General features: G+C 38.9%; 1 protein-coding gene across 1 annotated transcript in view; it reads left to right on the top strand.

Moving 5' to 3' along the window:
* The window catches only part of ST6GALNAC3 (ST6 N-acetylgalactosaminide alpha-2,6-sialyltransferase 3), a gene marked incomplete at its 5' end in the record, with an annotated part of 315,027 nt that extends 290,019 nt beyond the window's left edge, over positions 1 to 25,008 (top strand). The window contains 2 exon segments of the mRNA NM_001193679.1: positions 23,653 to 23,760; positions 24,822 to 25,008. Of these exon segments, the coding sequence (NP_001180608.1) occupies positions 23,653 to 23,760; positions 24,822 to 25,008 (295 nt within the window).
* Between the last annotated feature and the right edge of the window lie 384 nt (positions 25,009 to 25,392).

The following is a 25,392-nucleotide window of genomic DNA, read 5'->3' as shown; positions in this document are numbered from 1 at the left end:
CACAGCTCACTACAGCCTGGAACTCCTGAGCTCAGGCAGTCCTTCCACCTCAGTCCCCTGATTAGCTGGGACTACCGGCACAGCTAATGCTCTATTTCTTAAGCTTGGTGGTTTATTATTCTATGGGCCTATGAACACATTACCTATAGTCCTTCATATATATGAAATATTTCATAATAAATGCAAATCAAGGCAAAAATTAAAAGGGGAATGAAAAGCCAAGTATATAGAAGAAAATTTGGTGTTGGTCTAAAACATAACACATTTAGTTTAAATATATAAATCTTGTGACCTTCACTCTGAACTACATACAGAATTGGCTGGGCCTTGCAAAGTCACAGTCCTTTGAAAGAAAGGTTGAGTATTTGAAAAATGGGAAAAAAAATAAAGTTAGTGTTTCATTTTTAATAGGTAAGAAGTACTTTATTATAATGAATCTGTCAGTTTAACCTCTGTACATAAAGAACACAAGATTACCAAAACAATGCAGTTATCTCTAGAATATGTTCTGTGAAACACCAGACGTTAAAGGTTCTGTAATCAAATGTGTTCAGGAATGCAAGATACTATACCCACTCTTAGAAATTCATAAGTAAGCACCTAATATGGCTGCTAGATTATTTTTTCCACCTTGAAAATTCAAATATTAATGAAAACTTAAGTATTCTCTATGAGAGATGTAGAGAATCTATAAATGAAATCTCTTGCAAGGTCTGAGAAAATCCTGCCTCAAATGACATCTCTGACAATGTTCATCTCATTCTTTGGCTCTTTTCCCTCTGCTCACACCTCAAATGTTAGTGTTCCTTAGGCTCATTCCTGTTCCTCTTCTCAATCTCTTTGGCTCCTCTGCAATCTATAATCTGATCATTTCAAGATCTCTCTATTCAGACCTCACTTTTCCAGACTCATACTCTAAATTCTTATTGGAATTTCTCAAGCTATGATCCCACAGACATTTCAGATTTAACACATCCAAACCAGACTCTGTTACTTCACATCCTAAAATAACTTGGTCTCTGGATTCTCCATTTTCATCATGGTGTCACCATCCCGTCTTGTTTTCAAATTAGAAATCACTTTAATTGGACTCTTGCATCTTCTTGCATTTATTTTGCCATTTTTCAGGAGTGTTCCTTGGCTTGAGGATTAGAGATCTTTATTTTCTCTAATCCTTTGTCACATCTTAGTCTCCAGCTTTATTGTGTCTTAATTGGGTCATTCTGTCACCAATATTTCCCACATGCAGTTCATAATTCACATAGTATTAACATAAGCATCTAATCATGTTATTTCTTGCTAACATGAAATAACATGTTCTGTTATTTTTCCTGTATGGAGAGCCTCTAGAGACTCTATACAGGTGATAGACAGCCTGTTAAGGTGATAGACAGTACAATGTGTTAGGTTATACATGGAGGGCCAACAGATTTTTGGTAGTTTAGAAAAGGAAGTGACCATCAGATGTTGATAGAAGATGATATTTCTGGGTATTAACGTTATGAGTAGGAGTTTGCTTGTTGGATGAAGAGGGACAGAGACAGCTACGGAGTCTTGACAATTTCTCTTTGTCTCTGCTTCTGAACTAGTGGTGCATTGACTACAGAAAGTCTTGATTATCATGAGGGCCAGTACTATCATAACCCTAAACTTTGTGTACAATAGAAAAAGATGATTCTGCAAAAGAAACTATCATCAGAGCAAACAGACAACCTACAAAATGGGAGAAATTTTTTGCAATCTTTCTATCTGACAAAGGTCTAATATCCAGAGTCTACAAGGAACTTAAACAAATTTACAAGAAAAAAAACAAACAACCCCATTAAAAAGTGAGCAAAGGGCTGGGCACAGTGGCTCGCTCCTGTAATCTCAGCACTTTCAGAGGCCAAGGCGGGTGGATCACCTGAGGTCAGGAGTTCAAGACCAGCCTGGCCAACATGGCGAAACCCCGTTACTACTAAAAATACAAAAGTTAGCTGGGCGTGGTGATGGACGCCTGTAATTCCAGCTACTTAGGAGGCTGAGGCAGGAGAATCGCTTGAACCCAAGTGGCAGAGGTTGCAGTGAGCCCAGATTGTGCCACTGCACTCCATCCTGGGTAATAGAGGGAGACTCCATTAAAAAAAAAAAAAAAAAAAAAGGGTGGGCAAAGGACATGAACAGACATTTCTCAAAAGAAGACTTTTATGTGGCCAAAAACCATGTATAAAACAGTTCAACATCACTGATCATTAAGAGAAATGCAAATTAAAACCACAATGAGATACCACTATCTCACGCCAGTCAGAGTGGCAATTATTAAAACATCAAGAAACAACAGATGCTAGTGAGGCTGTGGAGAAATAGGAACGCTTTTACACTCTTGTTGGGAATGTAACTTAGTTCAACCATTGTGGAAGACAGCGGGGTGATTCCTCAAAGACCTAGAACCAGAAAAGCCATTTGACCCAGCAATCCCATTACTGGGTATATACCCAGATAAATATAAATTATTCTTTATAAAGATAGAGGCATGCATATGTTCATTGCAGCGCCATTCACAATAGCAAAGACATGAAGTCAACTCAAATGCCCATCAATGACAGACTGGATAAAGAATATATGGTACATATACAACATGGAATAGTATGAAGCCATAACAAGGAATGAGATCATGTCCCTTGCAGGGACATGAATGGAGCTGGAAGCCATTATCCTCAGCAAACTAATGCAGGAACAGAAAAGCAAATACCACATGTTCTCACTTATAAGTGGGAGCTGAACAATGAGGACATGGACACAGGGAGGGAAACAACCCATATTGGGTCCTGTCAGAGGGTGGAGGGGGAGGAGGGAGAGCATCAGCAGAAATAGCTAACACATGCTGGGCTTAATACCTAGGTGATGGGTTAGTAGGTATAGTAAACCCCCATGGCACACATTTACCTATGTAACAAACCTGCATGTCCTGCACATGTACCCCAGAGCTTAAAATAAAATAAAAAGAGTGAAAAAAAAAGAAAAAAAGAAAAGGAGGTCCTTCTAGGTGAGGTATTACTAAAAGGCAACTGAAAGAAAAAAAATGTTTCTCTATACTTAACAACAATTCTGGACACCAAATGTGTGGGGTTTTTTTTTTTTTTCATGCCAACCGATTCTCCAACACCAGCTGGGTCTCCTACAACCCAACACAGTTCTGACACTAACTACCCAGAGTTAGCATAGACCACACAGGTAAAGGCCCCAGCCCCACAAGACTGCCCTACACTTCAAATGCCAGTTGCAGACCTGGGCCTCTCATAATTTCTGACCAACCAACAATAAATCAGGGGTGCTTACTACTTCCTCCTTGGGTTGGATAATTTGCTAGAATGGCTCACAGCACTTAGGAAAGCAGTTTATTCACCATTGCTGGTTTACTATAAAGGATACAACTCAGGAACAGCCAAATGGAAGAGATCCAAGGGCAAAGGATGTGAGAAGGGGAGCTGTATGCCCTCTGCGGGTCCACCACCCTTCCAGAACTTTCACATGTTCACCAACCCAGAAGTTCTTGGAACACCGTTGTTTAGAGGTTTTATGGTGGTTCCATTATGTAGGTAGAATTTATTAAATTAATGGCCATTGATGGTTGAGCTCAATCTTGAGCTTCTCTCCTATCCCCTTACATTGGGGGATGAGGCTGAAAAGTTCCAATACTGTAATCATATAATTGGTTCCCCTGGCAACTAGCCCTATCCTGAAGCTGTCTAGGGAGCCCACCCACTAGGCATTCATATTACTCTGGAGATTCCAAGGGTCTTCGAAGTGCTTGTATCAGAAACTAGGGACTAAGGCCAAATATTGTAACAAAAGATGTTCCTATCGTCCCTATCACTCAGGAAATTACAAGGATTTTAGGACCTCTGTGCCGGGGATTTGGGACAAAGATGAAATGTTTATTTCTTAGTACATCACAATATCATAGTATTTCTTCCTCTGGGTTGATGGAGACAGAACCAAAGTGCAAGTCTTATACAAACAGGATTTCAGGCCACACACACTTCCAGTCTCTACCCACCCCCTAGCCCAGTACCTGTGTGTAGGGGACACGCTACACAGCCATAACCTGCAGCTCTGATTCTGACTCAGCAGTCCTGTACATTATATGGCCCCATGATTGCCCCAACCAAATGTAGCATTTGCAGCTCTTATCTTTTGCAGCTATACCATCTTTGGCAGCCAGCCTGCTGCTAGGTGACAGTTTCTTTTAAACTACTGAGATGAGCCAATCAGTCCACACAAATGGGAGTTTTCATAGGCCTGTGACAGACTCCAACTAAAATGTGGTTTTCTACCCAAAGCTTTAGTGTCCTGCTTTATATGAAGTACAATTTCATTACAAAATAGCAAGTGCTTCCCAAGCCAATGAGGTATCTCTAAGTACATGGACCTGAGGCATGAACATGCTGATGTGAATGTAAACAACAGTCACACATAAAATAAATTAGTCAGTGTGCAATGAATTTAGAAAATACTTCAAATAAATAGAGGAGACTAAATGGTATTTATTCATTTAATCAACAAATATTTATTGAGCCTCTATTATATGACAAGTATTACCCTAGATACTGGGAAAACAGAGATTCACCAAATAAAAACACTCATGAAATTTGCAGTCTAACGGGAGGAGAAAGACAACAAATTAAAAAATCTCTACTATGTTGAGTGGTGATAAATGTTGTGGATAAAAGTAAAGTTGGATGAGAAGACTAGGGAATGCCCTGGTGAGGCATGAGGGCATTTGATACTTGATATAGGATCGTCAAGAGAGAACCCTCTCAGAAGGAGCTGTTGTCAGGGGAAGATCAAAAGCCCTGAGCTGGAAATGTGTGTGTGTGTGTGTGTGTGTGTGTGTGTGTACCTGGCCCACTTCTTTTTCCTTCAGTGTTTGTCCTTTTATAACCTGTTTAAAAGAGCAATTTTTATATTAAAAAATTAACCCTTCGAATTCCATTTATGTTACCAACGTTTTCCCCTCACTTCGTCAGTGTATTTCTCTTTTGTGATTTTTTTGCACCAGTGGAATTTTTATCAGAATTGCACTCAAATATATTAATTATTTGGGAAGAATTTACATGTCTGCAGCCTTCAGTCCTCCCATTTAGTAAAACCGGTAGTCCAGTCTTAAAAGTACCACAAATTTTTATTAAGATGATTCTTTGGTTTTTAAAACTATTTTTGCTGTTATTATGAATGTAGGATTATTTTGGTCCATTGTACTTTCTAACTGTTGTTTCTGGTTATAAGAGAAAATTACTAGTTTTTGGAGCACAGCGGCTCACACCTGTAATCCCAGCACTTGAGAAAACTATTTGTTTTTAAATGTGTATGTTTTTGTCTTCAGCCATTTTCTCAAACTCCCTTATTCGAATAGTTTTTAGTTTCTTTCCACTATTTATAAACAATTATTTCATCTAGGTATAATATTTCTGTTTCTTCTCATCATTAAGATTTTATGTCTTAATTCTACTCACTAAAATTTCCAGGACCTTAATGAAAAAAAGATAACAGTATACTCACTTTTCTTGTTCTTGATTTTAATAACATATATCGCTAGTATTTTTACCATTACTTGTGATGCCAGCCTTTAGTTTAACAGAGATGTTTTTTATTAGGTGTTAAAGAAATATCCCTTTAGTCATAGATTTAAACATTCTTATTTGGAGTGGATATTGCATTTTGTCAAATTCTTTTTGGTATCTGTCAAAGAAATGATAAGTTGTTTCTTCTTTAAATGGCTAATACCATAAATTAATGTAATATAGGGTCTATTAAAATGTTTTTTAGAGAACACTTTTTCCACAGGCTGGTCCATGAAAAAAATTGGGGGTGGGGAGATTATTGTCTGATCAAATCATTTGGAGGAAATGCTACATAGTATATTTTCTTCTTAAAGATTAATTAGCTCATTAGCATATTAAAGATACTGAGAAGTCCAGTAGTGAAGAATTCCATTAACTTTGTTAAACCCTTCATTTCCAAATATTACCTGTCCGCCCTCCTTCATATAGCATTAATTAGCATCCCCTTGACTTGGGTTCAATCTAACACACTTGAGAAGTGTTATATTAATAGCTTTCCTTGTATTAAATCATCCTTGCACTCCTGGAATAGAAACGCCTTGGCCATAGAGTGTGGCTTTTTAATCTGGTGCTAAGAGTGCTAAGTTGGTTAGGTTTTAATTGAGGATTTTTGAGTCTGTAATTATAAATGGGATGTACTGTCATTTTTTTGTCTCTGCCTTCTTTTGGCTGTTTCTCTTATTTTAGTATCAGTGTGATTCTGGATTGGTGATATGTATTGGGAAATGATCCACATTTTTCTGGGCTCTGGAACAATTTATGCTGCATGGGGAATTATCATAGGATTTTATTTTCTTAATTTGAAATATTTTCTACAAAATAGCCAAAAGAGAAATGAACCCAAACACAGTGCTAACTGGTTGTCAGTGAGCTTGTAATTAAATCCCCTGTTAGCTTTATTTTCTTTACTGATGAGGCTTCAAATGTCTTCATTTTTCCTCTTTGTGGGTAAACATGATTGCTCTTTGCCCCCAACGGTTGACGGTTCAGACAGCCTACCCTGCTTAGAAGCAATCATTCCTTGCTCTTGTCACTCCAGTTCACTGCAGAACAGGGAAGCATCAAAGTTAGGTCAGGGAAGCAGGAAATGATAGAATCCCAGGCAGGAGAACCAAACTTCTCCATGAGCATGTTGTCCCTGAGGCTGGGAACAAAGTGGGGTGACAAGTATGAAGGCCTGGAGGGAGGGAGGCAACAGAGGCAGGTGAATTGTGAGGTCTAGAATCCCAAGAAGAGGTGAAAGAGTATTGATCCTGTTTTAAAAACACTTTCTTTGAGGCCGTGTTGAGAGAATGTTGGACATTTACAGTCTGTAAGTGGGGACAGGGAGTGCTAAGTCCACTTCTGAGGCCAGTTCCTCCCCAAGTCACAGAACTCTTTATTCAGAGAGATGCCATATTATTATAGTCAAAATACTTCACACAATTAAGGGTTTAGGCATGAAAACACATAAAAATGGATATATACCTTCTTTCCTGGTATGGGGATTACTCCACATTAAAAAGCGAAATACCTTAGCCATGCATTCCAGCCTCATAGCAGGCGCCCAGCTACGTGCTAGGTATTTGTGACTAAGTACCTGGTGTTTGTTCAATAAAGATGTGTGTTGTCTTTCCTTGTTTTTATGCAATAGATGTGTTTCTAAAAGGTGGGGCATACATTAAAATTAGAGAATTAATCTTTTTTTCCAGGTGAGGTATATATATATACACACACACATATATCCTTAGGCACTAAATGTGTCTGCTTTTTAATCCATCTTTAGTTGGTGTTTCTGAGCATGGGAACATTTTCACCTCTCCTTATCCTGGTACTCTTAAGGTATAATAATGGTCTCAGATACTTCAATATATTAAATTTTAAAAATTATTATATTAATATTCAAAATAATTTTTTTCTAAATAAGTTGATAAGTTGCCAGTGTTCTCTATTTGTTTTTTCATATGCTGGGTAGCTTGCACCTCCATCTAAAATACAAATTGCACATAATACAGTTCTTTAACCAAATATCAGTTGTGTTTCTTTTGAGACAAAAAAAGAAACTGCTAAGATTACATGTCTCTGAGTTATTCTCTGTAATGTGATGAATGCCAAAAACAAGAAACATGTATAGTAGAGGAAAATAGTGGTGATCAACAGCAAAGTGGTTCCCTCCACTCTTCTCCATACCCCTCTCCTCCCTTCAGAGAAGCACATTCATCTAAGTGAATTGTTGGGAAAAACTTATAGTCCATTCCTCCATCCAAGGATCCCTCTACGTTGCAGGCATATGTTTAACATGCTTATTAAATGCTATTTTTTCTCTAGTAATGTACAGCAAAAAATGATAATAATCAAAGGAAAATTTTGGTGGTCTGTTGCAATATGAAATCAGGATTTGAATGCCTGTAATATTATAACCAACACTGAGTTCTTTGAAGTTCCTTGATTCTCACAAAGCTAAAAATCATTCCTTACCCTTGATTAGAGAAAAATCTGATTTTCCTGTTGCATTGCCTTCTTGAAAGAGATGATATGAGAAAGTGCCACGATGAATTGTTGAGGTTAAATCAGACGATATTGATTTTGTGTCTAACCCAGCTGTACTTTCTCAGTTCCAACACCTCACAGGGAAATACATACAGGCCATTCCACAGTAAAGACACCTGCGACTTGATAAAATTATTGGGTAAGGACATGGGAAAACATATTTTTCTCCATAGCCATGCTTGCATGTTTTTCTTTTTTTTTTTTTTTTTATTTTACCCCTTTCCCTGCCTCCCCTTTTTGTGATTGTATAGAATATGCCAACATTTTGAAGGGACATCTTGGGAGGTGAGGCCGGTTCCCTGGGACCAGATTCTCTGTTATCGTGAGCCAGGTCACCATTTCATTCCCCTCTGTTAACAGTGACTTTAGAGTCCGCAGATGTTCCACAGTGGGTGGAGGTAATAATCTGAGGCCTGTACCCAAGCCACCTTGTGGCCCAGGTTTTAAAGTTGTGTGGGAAGCAAAGAAACAGATGCAAAAGACAACATGCAGAAAGAGTGAACACAACTCAGTGACTAATGGGGCATGCAGGATCAGGAAGAGCTAAAAGTCAAATGACATTCATATCCTGGAGAATGAAGTGCCCCCATCAAGTTAATCCATTAATTAATCAAACATTCAGGACCTGGAGCCATTCACTCTCTAACATATTCTTTGGCTGTATTAATATGGCCATTAATTCCTGAACAACAAGCAGAAGGAAACAGTACTTAAAACCACGGTTGAGAGCACTTAGTTTTTCTTCTCTGACGATGTGCAAATCGGCAGTTGCACTTTTAAAAAAAGCCTTTCATATAAATCTGGGCACCATCCTGAATGCATCAGTCCTATTAACAGCATGCTAGCTTTGGAGAATTGCTACAAACCCAGCCTGAGGTGAATGGCAGCTGCTCTTCTCTGGTCAGGGCTACTTAAAGAAGTGGCAAGTCCAAAGCCATTTAGAAACTGAAAAGTGGCCTTCTGATAAATAAAACGACACTTCTGAAGCTGAACATCATTGAAAGAACTTTGTGCTGACGGAGAACTACAGAAGCTTTCCTATGGGAGGCTGGCATGCAGATGTCACCGTGGGGCTTTGTTGATTATGAAACTGGAAGCCATAGCAGTAAGTGGGTGCATGGGGGCAACCAAAAGCAGGAGGATGGCCTTGCCTGTGTCTGTAAGACGACTTGAGACAGTAGCTGCCAACAGAGTCCCTTAGGTGTGTGCTTTATAACTGCAGGATGGTACAAATGACACTCTTAATTTTCTGAGAGTTTGCTTTGCAGTGAAGATTTAAGACACTGAGATTAATTTCGTTAAATTGATATTTCCCCTCGTGATTTCAGGGATTAAACAGTGAATAAGCCTCTTGATGTTGATCTATCTCCTGGGGGGTCCAATAAATTACAGAAACACTTCTTGCCATTTTTTGGAGCTTCCTCTTCATTTATTCTCCTTTCTGTGGCATACTGTGTATGGCCAGGCCTTTGCTACAATTCGTTATTTATAAAAAGTACAGAGCACATTTCAATCCTACCAGATAAAGTCAGAATTCTAACTGAGCTATGGGTCAACTAACTAGAAAAAGGAGTTTAAGACCCAACTCTGGATGTAAATGATGACATGGCTGTCTGTGAGGGATACGGTTTGGATTTGTATCCCTGCCCAAATCTCATGTCAAATTGTAATCCCCAGTGTTGGAGGAGGGGCCTGGTGGGAGGTGACCGGATCATGGGGACAGACATCCCCCTTGCTGTTCTCGGGACAGTGAGTGAGTTCTCACAAGACCTGGTTGTTTAAAAGTGTGTAGCACCTCTTCCTTTTCTCTCTTCTTCCTGCTCTGGCCACATAAGACGTGCCTCCTTCCTCTTTGACTTCCGTCATGATTGTGGGTTTCCTGAGGCCCCTCCAGCAATGCTTCCTGGGTAGCCCATGGAACCATGAGCCAACTAAACCTCTTTTCTTTGTGGATTGGCCAGTCTCAAGTAGTTCTTTGTAGCAATGTGAGAATGGACTAATACAGTAAGGCTTATGGAACTTCAAGTGGTGATTTGGGTTGGATTCCTGACATCTCCTTGGTATATCCTTAGACACATCATGGAGTCTCTCTGTTACATCATCGTTGAGAAAACATCAGCAAAATGCTTAAAATGTTTTGGGAAAAAATATGTTGGCAGAGTCTTACTTAGGAACAGGCTGCATTCCAAAATTATTCAACTAATTTGGACAAATTGAGTGTCTACTATGTGCCAGACATAGTTGACTTAGATAGATGGGGCACCTTTGCCAAAAAGTAGCCCTTTACTGGCAAGTTTCCAGTTAGTTTGCAAGTCAGCTGTGTATAAATTGGGATACATTTTCCTAAAGAGACAAATTTTGAAACAGTGGTTAGATTCTCAGGCCAATTCTCAGAAGCTAAGTTGATTCATAATGAAGTGGAACTCAACTTCTAATGGAATTCTCAAACCTAACTACCATTTACACAGTGATTTTTAACCCTTTGCTGCATACCACATTATAACGACCTAGGAATTCTTTAAAAATTTAATAAATACCAGCCAGGTGCGGTGGCTCACGCCTGTAATCCCAGCACTTTGGGAGGCCGAGGCGGGCAGATCACGAGGTCAGGAGATGGAGAACATCCTGGCTAACACAGTGAAACCCCGCCTCTACTAACAATACAAAAAATTAGCCGGGCGTGGTGGCGGGCGCCTGTAGTCCCAGCTACTCGGCAGGCTGAGGCAGGAGAATGGTGTGAACCTAGGAGACGGAGCTTGCAGTGAGCAGAGATGGCGCCACTGCGCTCCAGCCTGGGTGACAGAGCGAGACTCCAGCTAAAAAAAAAAAAATTAATAAATACCAATACCCAAACTATGCCCACAGGACAATAAAATCAGAATCTATTACCGGTAGCAATGGTGGAAAATGGACCTTAGGAAAGAATAGAGAGGAATGGGAAGCAATGCCTCTAGGGAGATCAGGGCTGTGACTGGGGGGTAGGGGCTAGGGTTCCAGGGGGTGCAGGATGTGGTCTGGGGTATTGTGGCATTGGTGGCTAGAATAACAAGAGAAGATGCTTCTGGAAATAGTAGTAAGACTGTGGGCTTGTACCCTATAGGAGATTTTTATCTTTTGACAGTAAATCATTTTTCAGGAGTAAGAAGATGATGCAGGGGGCTAGAATATGCAGCTCCAGAAGCACAAGGATTGGTGCTTCAATGATAAGGAGGGAGCTGATAAGAACCTAAGTGGTCAACATCACTCATCAGTTTCCTTTTGTCCAGTTCATGAGGAATGAAAGAAGCTACCTTCAATCCACCTTCTTATTTTGGGGTGAAGCTTTCACAAAATGCCATGCCTCATGTTTCTCCTCTGAATATGTAGTTCTTTTTATCATCTTGGCCTGATTACAGGCCCTTAAGACTCAGCAGAGCTAAGGGGAAGGGAAGGGAATTGAGGGAACCACCAAGAGAGCTCCAAAAGCAAGAGTTGGCAGGTAATTCTGTTCATCTACGCCTGCTCTGTAACAGCTTTCAGAGTTCAGCTCTTACTTTCAATCACTTCCTTGCAATCCTTGCAGTCAGAATTTCAGGGTTCAGAAACATAGGCCTAAAGTGTTATCACCAAGTGGTGAAAGCAAGTTTGCTGGGTGGAGGATCTCCTCGGCTATTTTGCCAAGTTCTTCTCATTTTTATAGCTGGGCATGAAGATTTCCTTTTTTGACATTCTGTGACTGTTACAATGTAGGAATATCTGTGGAGATACAACATTTTCATATTTCAAGTAGCTGCTCTCAAATAAGGGACATTTTCTAAGTTCTACTGTTTATTTTTCCCTGGAATTTTCTAGGATATATTGCTTTAGCTCTGTTTTCTAGTTTTCTCTTTATGACATTTTGGCTTCTCCCGGTCAATAAAAATACTGCACTGGAAGAATTCCAGAGACATGTGAAAGTTATCTGTCCTGCTTGAGGGAAAGAAATTACTACTGTTTTCTTCCGTCTGAGAGAGATGGCCCTTAAAAGTGTTGGAATATATCTCTTTTCTTGACATTTTCTGATGTTCCTGATTCTGTTTTCCTGGTGAGGGCAAAATAAATTATTGTGAAAAAAGGAGGTGAGGCCCTGGTTCTACAGGTTTCTAGAGGTTCTGGTATGGGGAGGGTGTGCACAGAAGAACTTCTTCCAGGTACTGATTTACTGTAAGCAACAAACAAACAGATCTTTTTTCTCATAGATTGCCAGCCGAACTATGTAGCAACACTATGGAAAAGACCCCAACCACTTCCACAAAAGAAATTCTTCCCTTCACTAAGCGAGGAGTTTAGCTCAGAAAATCTGGATGGACCTCAAAGGAAGAATTTTCTCCTTTCAAACTCAACCCATTTCAATAATAGAGAGAAAAACAGATTTTTTTAGAACTGAAATTCCTTAGCAAAATTTAATTGGAATAGCATTCTACCTTAATGGGCAATCAGCTTATTTAGTAGGTGAGACTCCATTAATTTTGACTGTTCAAGGAGATTTCATAACCAAGTCACTTAACTTCAAGTATTCTGATGGAGCAGATAGCTCCCGATTTAGGAATTTTCTTGTGCTGGAGTAGGAAAATGAGAGCAGCGCCTGCCTTGATATGTTGATGATACCCTTTTATTTGGCAAAGGTATTATTCATAAGGTAGTCAATTAATGTCAGCCTATTGGAAAAATGACAGGCTTTAAAGCTTCCTCTTTAGATTAGAGACTCTAAAATTCTAAATGCCTGCAGATCCATATGTCAGTTGTTGCTTCTGACCTTTCCTAATTGAATTAGCCTCCTTCTAGTGAGCCTGATTTTAAAAAAAATTAATAGATGGGGTTGCTGGGGGTATCACTTAGATTTTCCTATTGAAAATAAATATTCCCCTCCAAGTAGTTTATTTCCGGAAGTATTAAGCCAAAGTCAGAAAAGTGGCAATAGCTTCAAATAGACAGGAAGTGGCTGTAAAATTAGCCTTTCTTAACGAGAAGGTCAGAGCTGCTTTATATTTTTTTTAATTTCACTTTTATGTGTGGCTCATTGCTTAGGCTCTGGCTGAGGCTCATTTAACAATGATCCCAGCAGTACTGGAGCCCTAAGCAACAAGACTTGGAGACCTATCCTCCTTCCCTGGGGTGAAATCACCTCAAATCATTCTTAAATACTTGTTAAAATTTTCAGTTGCTTAAAAGTTATTTTAAATGTAAATTTTCATTTTGAAAGCAAACAGGGACTCAGAAATGATTTTTGTCAGAATAAGTTTGGGTCTGATTCTCTCCTATAACCATTTCTAAAGGAAAAGCTTGGTTTAATTCAATCTCCAGTTAAGTCAAAAACCTAAAGAAAAGTGAGTCATTTCATTTCTCCTCTAAAAACTAAAGTGTCAGGAAAAGTTCTTTTATCTGTTTCAATATATTCCAACCTGTTACAATCTTTTTTTTTTTTAAGTCATAGGAAAGTATACGCAGAAGGAATGGCTGATAGGTGAACTAAAAGAGAAAGCCAAAATCTTTAATTACCTTTATCAGGTTAGCAGGGAAACAGGCACCTATGCCTTAGGTAGAGAAAGGTGATTAGCATTCAGAATACTGAAGCCCACATCAATTCAGAAAGGGCATGATTTTAAGATAAGTTGAAGGGTAAGTTAGGAAGAAGCAACTTTTTAAAGCTTAAGTATAAAACTAGGATGAGATCAAAGATGGATTGTTAATAAGAGTCAAGGATTAGTTGGAAGTAAAGTCCCTAATCATACCCAGAGTATTTAATAGACTCAATTGTGTTAAAGAAGATCTTAGAGGTCATCCAATCCAACTTCGATCTTTGGTTGCAAGGAACAGATGTCTCCTCCAGCTGACACTAGCCAAAGATGGGAATTTATTTAAAAGTTATATAAACTAAGCACTGAAAGAAAGCCAGGCCTAAAGAATGAAGGAGATTCCAGAATTTGATCTTTATTTCAGGACCTATCTCTTTATTTCTTTGAAAATTAATGCATATATCCTCATCAGCAGCATAAAGCTATTGTTTGTACATGACTATGGCTGAAGTTCTAAAATGTGTTTTGAATCGTGAAATTACAAGCACAGATCTACAAAATGGTGATAGTGTCTCTATACTAAAAATACAACTGCACATTTTCAATTTCTCGAAAATGAACTATGTTACTATGTAATTGCAATTACAGAACTGCTGTTAATGATGAAAGACCCTAAGCCTACCTAGACCAATCCTCTTATTCTACCATTAGAGAAACTGTAGCCTGGGAAGAAGTGATATGTTCATAATTTCCCAGACGTTTAATAGTAGAGCCAGTAGAAGAATGGAGATCCTTTGATGGCTGCTGTATCAGACATGATGCTTTGTGCCACACTGGGAGCAGTGGCCAAGAAAGAACTTAGTTAAGAACCTGAGTTCTCTAGTGTCAGATTGTCCTCTGGCAAGTACTTTATACCTTTCTGAGCCTTCATCTGTGTAATATGGATATTAGTACTCCCCATAGGATGGGGTTGTTGTGAGGATTAAATGAGACAACAAATGCACAGTTATTAACACAATGTCTAGTACATATAAATGCTCTAAAAACAATACAATTATCAATAGAAAAATATTAGCTTTTTGCTGCATAACAAACAACCCTGAAACTGAATGATTTGCAAAAATATTTTTAATTCCTACTTATAAATCTGTGATCAGCTATAACTCTGCTAAGCTTAGCTGGCCGTGGCTCCAGTTTTGGGCTCATGTTGATCCCATAAGTTTCTTCATCCCAGATCCAGGCTGAAGGAACAACCCCTACCTTGGATGTGTTGTTCTCACGATAAAGAGGAATATAAGAAATGGGAACCATGTGATGCTTCTTAAAACCTCTACTGGACACCATCACAATGTTGACTCTTCGCATATTCTACCAATCACAGCAAGTCATTTGGCCAAGCCCAAATTCAATGAGGCAGAAAAGTTAATTGCAACCACAGGCAAGCTATGTTCTAGGATGGAATGAACAATATAATCTAGCACAGAAAGGTTGCGAGAAAATCTGTGGTCACTGACACAAGAAGCTTGAATAATCTGAAACTATAAACTGCATAGGCCATCTGTAGTAGCTCAAGTCTTCAAAATTATGGACTGTTAAGAAAAAATCAGAGCTCTAGGGAAGGCAACAAAGTTATTTTGGGTACAGACAGGATAAGAGGGTATATAATACCATTCCTTCTCCCAGAAGCTTCAATAGGTAGAGGATATACTGATTTAGAGGTCATTTATTTCAGTGTTTCCAAACCTGAAAGGTATTTCAAAGGGTTCATATTCTTAAAGCAGCAGTGGTATGTGTTTGCATTTCCACTAATTTTTTAAAAACTCAATACATTTAACGTTTATGTAAAAACTGTTTCCATTATAAATGGAACACATCGAGAACCCCCAGGTGTATATGGAGGAAGCCTACTTGGTGGTAAGTGGAGATTAGATGACTTTGCTCGTGATTTGTAACTTAGTTTATAACACAGATGAGCACTACTAGGTGCATCCTTTATCATCATACATTTTTAATTGTTTTATTCTTAGTCATATGTTGTTTACATTTCATTCTCAACTCTGAATTAATGAGGAATTTAATGAAGAAGAAAAACATAATTCTGTCAATTTTCTTCTGGATACTTTTCCCCAGATCCATAAATTTCTTTCATCTGAGAAAATAACTATATGAAACATCAAGATATCTCTAATATTTCAAAACATAATGTAAAAAAGAAAAATAAATTGGTGCTATTTATGCATCCTGTCTGTAACCAACAATCTATTGCAGAAATAAACACTGATGATGCTTTGAGGTCTGTACCAGGTTAGGGGATAGATCAGAATGACTGTGTTCCTATTATTTTTACACCTCAGTACAACATCACAGGCCATTCCTTCTGCCTGAAAAGCCCTCCTTCTTCTCCCTCCTCTGCCTAATGTTCCACTCAGCCTTAATCCACAGCTCAGCTCTTACCTCCCGTTGGAGAAGAAATTATCCTCTTCAATTCCCTCAGCTATATTTGTTGCTCTTTCCCCAGTATTCCCATAGCACATGCAGGGGAATTACCTCCTGAATAGCCTTGGTTTTGAAAATAGTCACTGAGTCTGTGTTTCTGACTTAACCCTGAGTTGAGATTGGGGCAATTTGGTTTTCCAGTGCCCAGCAACATGCCTCGCACCTAGAAAGTACTCATCACATCTTTCTTGAGTGGATGAGAGTAAACAGAATTGCAGCTTGATAGATAAGATTGAAAACTGGAGAGGACATTGAAGAGAGCATTTCAGGAAGAAGAAAAGCACACAGAAGTAAGGAGTAAGAAGACAGAGGCTGAGATGCGCAAGTTTAAGGAGCAATAAATGAGCCCATGTGACTAGACCAAAGAGTTTAAGAAAAGAAGTCCTGGAAAAAGCAGTGGGGAGTTTAGGTGTGTTGAGGAGGGTCTCAGGGGACACACATTGTCTTGGTCTGCCCTGGCCATCATATGTCAAAATATCACATAGCTTAAACAGCCGAAGTTTATTTTCTCACAGTTTTGGGAGCTTGAAGTCTAAGATCAGGGTACCAGCATTACAGGTTTCTGGTGAAGGCTCTCTTCCTGTCTTGTAGATGGCTGCCCTCTGGCTGTGTTTTCACATGGTGGGAAGAGGGAGCACTCTGGTGTCTCTTGCTTTTCTTATAAGGAAACTAATCTCATCCCCGTAATCTCATCATATGACAATTCACCCTGCTAATCTCATGTAAAGCTAATTATCTCCCAAAGGCCCCATCACCAAATACAAAATACCACCAGACTGGGGACTACGGCCTCAACATATGAATTTGGGGGAACAAAATTCAGCCCATAGCATCCACGCATATTGAGTGGTTAAGGAACTGGCCACTGATAAATGAAGTGGACCCTAAAGATTGCCATCATCCTTCTGCCATTATTGGGGTTCCATTGTTCAGTTAAGAAAGTGAATGAAATCTAGAAAATCAGCATTTCCAATTAAAAAGGCGTTAAAGCCTAAGGACATGAAGAAAATAACATTTTAATTTCTGAGATGAATGAACAAAGAAATTTTTGTAAGTGGTATCTTCTATTTCTATAGCAGCCATAAATCATACCATTGGGAGCTGTACCATTTTACTTTTAAATGTACGTTTTTGAAAAGAACACAGTCGTTTCTTATTATTCTCCTTTTGTACAATTTCATTGCATTCATAACCAGTCAAAGGGTCCTGTTGATTCTCCGGCAGAAAAACTATTTGTTATATTCACAGTCCAAGTGCCTACTGATTAGCACAGGTATTTTGCATTAGCTGATTGGGATAGAAGTACAGTCTTCCTCTAAGCTTTACTGCTTTCTCCATTTTCCATTTTTTGTTATTTTTCAGGCCTGGATTCCTTTCACTTGGTTCATTCTCTTAAGAATTACCAGCCACAGAATGATGTTTTTATTTATTTGAAAAGTTTATGTCCATTTGCAAATGATTCAAGACAAGACTGAGAATTCCACTGCCTGATTTGCAGAAAGTTGTTGCTGCCTGAAAATGTGCTGGGCATGTCCTGTTGATAGATAGTACAAATATACAGTGTTAATACAATGGGCAAACTCCAGAGCATTTCCATAGCTCCCGACTATTGAATGATATACAAAAATATATGACTTGGGGACAGCTGAAATTGTTTCCACACTTTGAGCTCTGCTTCCATTAGACTGGTTCACAATATTAGATTGAATCCCAAGGTGCTACTGATAATCATCAGCTGCTTTTCTTGCCAAGAATCTTTGTTTAAATGTATTCTTTCATTATCCATGTGCTTTTGAAAAAAATGAGGGAAAGAATGCTTTTAATTGAATAATCTGTATTCTGTCAGGTATTTCTTCTCTGTAGGAAGGTATCTGAAAACTTACTTTGCTGTTTTTATTTATCCTGCCAGTGTAGTATATTGATGAGAGAACTGAGGTCCAATAGTGTTAAAACAAGACATGAAATATTGATTAATTCTTCTTTTAAATTCTCTTTTTACCCCTGAGTATAACAGATTTCAGAAGCTGCTGCCAATACCGTGCTCTCCAATAAACCTCCATTATTGGAAGGGGGGTCTTGATACCCTTCAGGCTTTGATAAATGATTATTATGCTTTTGAAATGTTAGCTTTGAGTGCCTGAGGCTTGACTTTCATCAGTTCAAGAAAGAAACAGTAGAACTGAAGCTGCAAAGTTTGAGCCAAAGGCCCCCAAAGGAACCATTTCATGAAAGGAGTTAACCATAGATACTGTGGCTTCTGAACTCGTTGTCCTTGTCCCACCTGATACTTTTTCTGCATTCCTAATTGTACATTCCCCCGTTGCAGGCTAAGACTTGCCCTTTGGGTCTAGGCCTACTGAGTTTGCTGATTTCTAAGGTTAAAAAGTAAGATAATGGGTTTAGATGGACTTGTAAAGAAGGGAGAAGGAAGTACGATGCTTGGTTGGGTGAAGAAAATCAGGGGACAGTGAATGAGCAGAGTAGGAACTAGAGATTACAGGAATCTGGCTGTTTAGGGTCAAGGACACCCTCAGAGCAATCACCCTAAGGCAAGAATAGGCCCTGGGGAGTCAAGAAATCCACTGCCCTCTTAGGACCCAGATGAGCTTGGAACAGAGGGGAATCTGATAAAATGTATAAGAGAACTGCACAGGACAGCCACTGCACAACAAAGAGTTATCTTGTCCAAAATGTTAATAGTGCTGAGATTGATCAACTCTAATCTAGAGAAAGTGCTACAATTTTTTGCCATCAAAGTATGAGTTTCTTGAGTTCAGAACCCAACTCATTGAGCTATTGGTATTCAATAATTAGCAGAGCATCCTGTGAATAGATAATAAATCTAACATAATCCAGTTCTCTTTTGAAAAGTAGCCATTTCCATTTCCTCAGTTCCTCCCCTGAAATTATCTGAAAGGGAAATGTCACTCAGTTAGAAGGCTCCAGCTTGCCAGATAATGGGAGGAAAGTGCTTCACAATATCTTTCCAGAAATGAGAAGAGGACAGAGTGTGCTCAGAAACAGAGGTACAGGCAAATGAAGGTTGCTGACAGCCAAAAACACTGAGACTGGTAAACATCATGATAGCTGAACAAACAAGGAATCCCTGTATCCATGTGATGGCCTTTCGACATGAAGGAATAGGGGTAAACATCAAGGGTAAAGTAGCTTATATTTTATTGAAATAAACTAGATGAAAGGTCGTATCTTAAATGATATGTCTTCAAGCATGTGCTACATCAAGGTCTTGACAGCATCATTTTCCCAAGAGATATGCCAGTAAATTTAAGTAGTTTCCAAGTTGTAAGTATCTTGATTACCAAGGAGCAGCGGGGTGCAGAGCCTGACCGGTAAAATCAAAGGATTGATGGCTTCCTCTTCACACGCCTGCCTTTATTTTCCCCTGCATGGCTCATTATTCTGCTGCATTAATTTAAGCTTTCCTATTGCACAGAATTAGGGGCTTAAATTCTCTTATCAACCCTGTGGGAATCTTGATTGTTTATTTGTGGATGAGAATAATTGTTTTTATTGATCCCCAAATGTGGAAGGTAAAAAAAAATGCTATGGTTGATGGCCAGCTGATACATAGTTAGTGCTGCATGCATGAGCGACAAATTATGAGACAGTATTTGGCCCCAGAGCATACCCTTTAAGAATTTTTAAGGCATTTGATAGTTATCACTTTAAGGCATTTGATAGTTATCACTAAGTCTTTCCAAGCTGGAAATCATAAACAATTTCACATACATCAGGTAAAGTCTTTTTGTTGTAGTTTTCATTGAAACTTAAAGGTCTGGTTGTGTATAATTTATAATTTCTCATTTCCAGTATGCTCACACAGCAACCCGATAAAGTTTGGAAATGGTACAGCTACAAGACATTCCGGAGCCAGTGCCATCAGGCCAGTGAGTTCCTCTAGGGACCCAGTTTACTAGGCATTTATTTGGAAGAATTCCTGGATTCATCCAGAAGTTGTCATTATTCCACTGCAAGCATCATTGTATGGACATTAGCTCCAAATAGTTAGAGAAAAGAACTACTTTTCTAGCCCTAGCTTGTACTGTGGGTAGGAAACCCCATGCCATTTAACATCCCAAATATATCAGAGGCATCAGGGAAAGGAACTGCAACTGTCTAATTAAGTGCTGTTTGTAGGACAGGGCACTTGGGCAGTATGAGCCTCCCCCATCTGAATAAAATGCAACACATCTTGTTTAAAGAGCTATTGAGCTAATTAGCATGGCATGTCTACCCAGAAATAAAACAAATCAGGTTAGGTCCTAAAGGAATCAAGTATCAGAAATGTGGTAAAGTTTCCTTATTAGGTGGTAAGATGGCAAGATCCTTGACCAGATGCCAAACCCTGAAATTCTTGATCTTCTTTTCCTGTGCTAAAGAGAACATAGATATATAGAGAAGCCACTAATGACCATTGTATCTTCTTTATTCTTTGAGGGCTGTGTTCTGGAAGCTTACTGTTGAACCTTCAGAAATGACTGTGTGGGCTAGACCAGAATGAGTCAGGAGAGCTTGCTTGTTTCACAGAATAAGTGTCCATATGTCACAAAGAGGATCTTCCTCTTTTTCCTGGGGATATCATATTATCTTTGTCTTTGATAATTAGCACCTCTGTGAAGGGACCACATCAAAGGGAGGATGATTTTTCCTAATTATGATTATTTTTTTCTCACTCAAATTCACCTTTACCCTTAGCACTATGGTTCAGTTATGGCCTTGGCCTTCGTCAGCCATTGCAACACCTTCCATGAGTGGCAGTGTAAAGGAGGGAATCACGGAGTTCTCCCCACAAAAGTTTTGTGACTATTGTCACTACCATTGCATGGTAAAAACTTTATACCCAGCTTATATTTTTATATATACCCCATACATTTAGTGTCATGCCCATCACACAAGGGAGCATGAAGTGTGATCTGACCTATTCACATGTTTGCTCATTACAACATCCAATATGCATAGAGCATGGTACCGCACAGTGGTTAAAACTTAATTAGAGACTGTTGAGGGTGATGATCACAGAATCATAGTTCAACCATCTCATTTTAGACACAAGGAAAATAAGGCCCAGAGAGGCTAAATAAGTGGCCAAAGCCTCATGTTCGAGTAGCAGCAGAGCTGCAATATGAAACCAGATATCCTCACTCCAATTCTAACTGCACTCTATGTTGACTCTGAAACACATGGCTGTGCTTTGTTGCACTGTATTATAATCAATTGTTTTAACATGTGTGCCTCCCTCACTAGACCATGTACTCTTAAGAAAATATTCATCACCAGCTTCCTAGCACAGTCAGTGGCACATAATAGGATCCCAATAAATGTTGGTTGAAAAAGTGAATAAATGAGTAAATACATGAGACCTGATTTTTTCCTCATCATGTAGAAACAAACAAATGCCGTAACTTTTAGTGATCTCTATGAGTGCTTGGTCAGCCTGATAATGAAGAATAGACAAGATAGGGAGTGAAAGGTAGAAAAAATAGTATGAGAAAGAAGAGAAAAAAAAGAATACACAATTCCATAGGAATAATAACCAGACAAATTCAGTACATAGACAAAATATTTAGATTCAATTTGGGAGCATTTTGTCAAGACTCTTGCCTCTTCTGATCTCTTCTCATTTTCAAATAAGGGCTTTTTAAGCAGATGGTGCTTTAAGCAATTCCCATCATTGCTGCTCCTCCTCAAACCCCAGAATGCAGGATTGACTGCAGGTTAAGTTGTCTAAAAGGCAAAGTTGTTCGTTACTGTAGCTCGCTTCCCTGAGATACGTCTTCCCATTCATTTTGCATCTATTGCTGCCCCATGTTGCTGCTACTGTCACAGAGGAAAGTGCATGTAACTCACTGTGATCTGGTTTCTGGGATATTTTCCATACACCAGAAGATGCGAAGGAATGGCTACTTAGGTAGTAACATTTCAGACTCAGTGACAAGTATGCAGAGAGGATGTATATGGGCTGAGTTTGTGTATCCTTGTAAATCACCCAAAGTCAATGCAAGTAAAGGCTAAAAAATCCAATCATCAACCCCCACTGTGAGTTTGTGTTTTTCCTGAAATGCTGGCACATTGTAAGTAATTTGACACTAAGTAGTGCCTGTTAAAAAGCAGCAGCAGCAGCAGCAGCAGCAAAGGATTCAAGGCTCCTAATTATAGCACACTGATGGCTTGGTACTGGGATGTGCATCAACAATATTGAGCATCAGTAGGGAGCAAGTACTGGCTGAAGGGCTGTATCCAGAGAGCGGTTATCAGTATCTAAGTGTCAGTTTGAACTGGCTGTGCTCCTGTAGGCCAAGAAGTCTATATGGAAGGTAGACCATTTAATCTTTTTCAGAGGTGTTGCTACACAGCTGTCAAACAAATTGGGGTGCTCCAAATGCCCCTGTGGAGAGTTTTAAGGAGATGGACAGTCATCTGTTTTGAATGGATTGAGTCACACTGGCTAAAGACAAATATGGAGATCCAGCTTTTCATTTAACATTCCTTTGAACCATTTGGAACTTGGCAGATGCCCAATCAGCACTTCATCTAAGTACATCACCGCCTTCCCCCTCAGTTCCTGCATTTCCCAGCTCTTCTTTGAACATGCCAACCATACTTCCATATTTGTGATTTTGTCCTTGCCCTTCCCTCTTCCTGAAATACCTTTTCCTCATGTGGTCCAAGTGGCTTCTTCCTCCTTGACCCTCCCCTCTGTCTTTTTCAGATCTTTGTTCCCATGATCAAAGAAGGCTTTCCTAGCCAAACTTTATAATATAGCTACCTCCAAATCCAACCCACTGGCCTTCACAAAGACAGAAGGTTTGGTGGTTTTGATCGTTATTGTATCCCCAGCCTCCATAACAGTGATTACCATGTAGCTTGTTCAATGGAAATACAATGAAGAAGTTGGTAACATAGGTCTTAAAAAGGAAAAGTCTTGTCTTATAATGCCTGGAAAGCAGTTAAGAAATCTTTTCAGATGCTTTCATTTCAAGTTATTCACATACACTGCATGTAAGTTACACTTAGAAACCCAAGCAGCCTTCAAGAAAGTAGCAATGTGTCCAGTTAAGCAAGATAGCACTATTATCATTCAGTTCCCATCCGGGCTCCAAGCAACTTTAAGAGAATCTTTCCTCTGATAGACAGGACTAATTTGTGTCTTATGGAAAATTAAATAAATTATTTTTCACCTGAAGGGAGAGGATTATTTGACTTCAGATATTTGCTATATGGCTTCTCTTCCACACAACGTAGCTTTGAGGCTTAAGGTAGTAAGAGCAAGAGCATTCCTATAAATTATTCAGAGATAATTCAAAATAAGTGTGCATCTTTGACATATCGTCAAATTTCTCAATGCTTTTTCCTGATAACAAGTGCTATGTTTTTGGTGAAATGTTGCTCGTTTCTCACACACCTTATTGTTCTGTGTGTGTGTTCTGTGTTTTGTTCTGTTTGTTATTGTTTGTTTTCATTTCCCTCAGAGTCCAGTCTGGCTCATATCTCAGCACAGGGTGGTTTACCTTCATTCTGGCCATGGACGCCTGTTATGGCATTCACGTCTACGGGATGATAAATGACACCTACTGCAAGTAAGATCACAAGAAATTATTTTTATGCAGCTCCAATTTGGAGATCTTGTCAAAATATCACAATTCATTTTAATACCATAAATCTGAGAAACAGATAAAGCAACAATTATTTCCCAGTGTTCTTTGCTGACATGACATTTTATTGTCAGTGCATCAAGTTGTGACTTCTAGGGGTGAGAAAAAGAAAAATATTTACCAGTCTAATGTCAAATGTCAGGAGGAACACTTTTCCCTTAATCAGTGGCATAGCAGGGACTTTTGGCTTGAAAATACAGAAGAAGTTTAGTGGTTGTGTAATTTGCAAAAGCAAGTTTGTCATTTCTGCTGCTCTGATGGCTTGATGGATAGCTATCTACTCAATGGTTAGTTAGATTTGATCATGAAGGACAAAATGTCCTGCAGCCTCAGAGAAACTGACAGCTTAACAAGAATTCCTGGAAATTATACTTCACTAGTAAGTGAGTAATCTGCCAGATCCTTATTTAAAATGAGTGTGTTTACCCACAGTATATCCTCGCTGGTGGGATAGTTTCTAATTAGATAATAAAACAAACCCTCCATGCTTCATCAGGATAATGGAATCTATTTCCCTACCAACAATTGGCACAATATAATTCACAGACTGTTTTAATCATAATGTCAAAATGGTAACTCTCAGCCACAGTCTTCATGAACAAATATTTCTTCCCTAACTATAAGCATAATGGAGCTCAGATGAGCCAATATCTTACTGTGAAAAATCACAGTTTCTTCAAGTTCTGCAAGAGGCTATCTAAAGTTTCTTCAATTATACACCATTTCCTTTTTCAAAAGATAGCCATATGTTTGAATGTAATTGGCATGATATATAAATTTTATTTGATCTATTAAACCACTAAAAACTTGGTACATCTTCCTAAAAGCTTTCATACATATAATGGCTTTTAACTGAGTTCATGGACAAGAATCATGTATGGGTTTGTGAGTAAATGCATTTACTGGGCACATAATGGATTCTTGTAAATGAGTGCTCCATTCTTCATCTCAATCTTTCTCTCCTTTTCTTTTTTTTTCTTTTCTAGGACAGAAGGGTATAGAAAAGTCCCCTACCATTATTATGAACAAGGAAGAGATGAGTGTGATGAATATTTTCTTCATGAACATGCCCCATATGGGGGTCATAGGTTTATCACTGAAAAGAAAGTGTTTGCTAAATGGGCCAAGAAGCACAGGATAATATTTACACATCCAAACTGGACATTGTCTTGATAATGGTTTTCCTAATCTTGCTGCATCACTTAATGTGATCCCCATACTGCAACTGTGATGCTGATGATGCTAATGGAGATGATGGTAATGATAAAGACAACAACAATGATTATCAAGTTCCTGTACACTCTCAGATGTGGATGGTGACTCTGCTAGTAATTTAAACTTGGCATTTCATGGAGGATGGTTGTGCTCATGATGTTCTTTCTGGAGGTTCAACACTACATACCGCACTTTATAATTTAACTGGAATTGAGATGAAGGCCAGTGACATGATAACTGTGACCTAAGAAATGGGAAGATTATCTTTCAAGATAGCTGCCTAGAATTGTTCAACAGTGAGTAACTTCCAAAAGCCAAAAGAGTTTGGCTTCATGAGGCAAG

Source organism: Pan troglodytes, chromosome 1 (assembly GCF_028858775.2).
Source record: "Pan troglodytes isolate AG18354 chromosome 1, NHGRI_mPanTro3-v2.0_pri, whole genome shotgun sequence".
NCBI classification, from domain to species: domain Eukaryota; kingdom Metazoa; phylum Chordata; class Mammalia; order Primates; family Hominidae; genus Pan; species Pan troglodytes.
The sequence above is the reverse complement of the archived record's forward strand: the minus strand, read 5'-3'. Positions and strand labels throughout refer to the sequence as shown.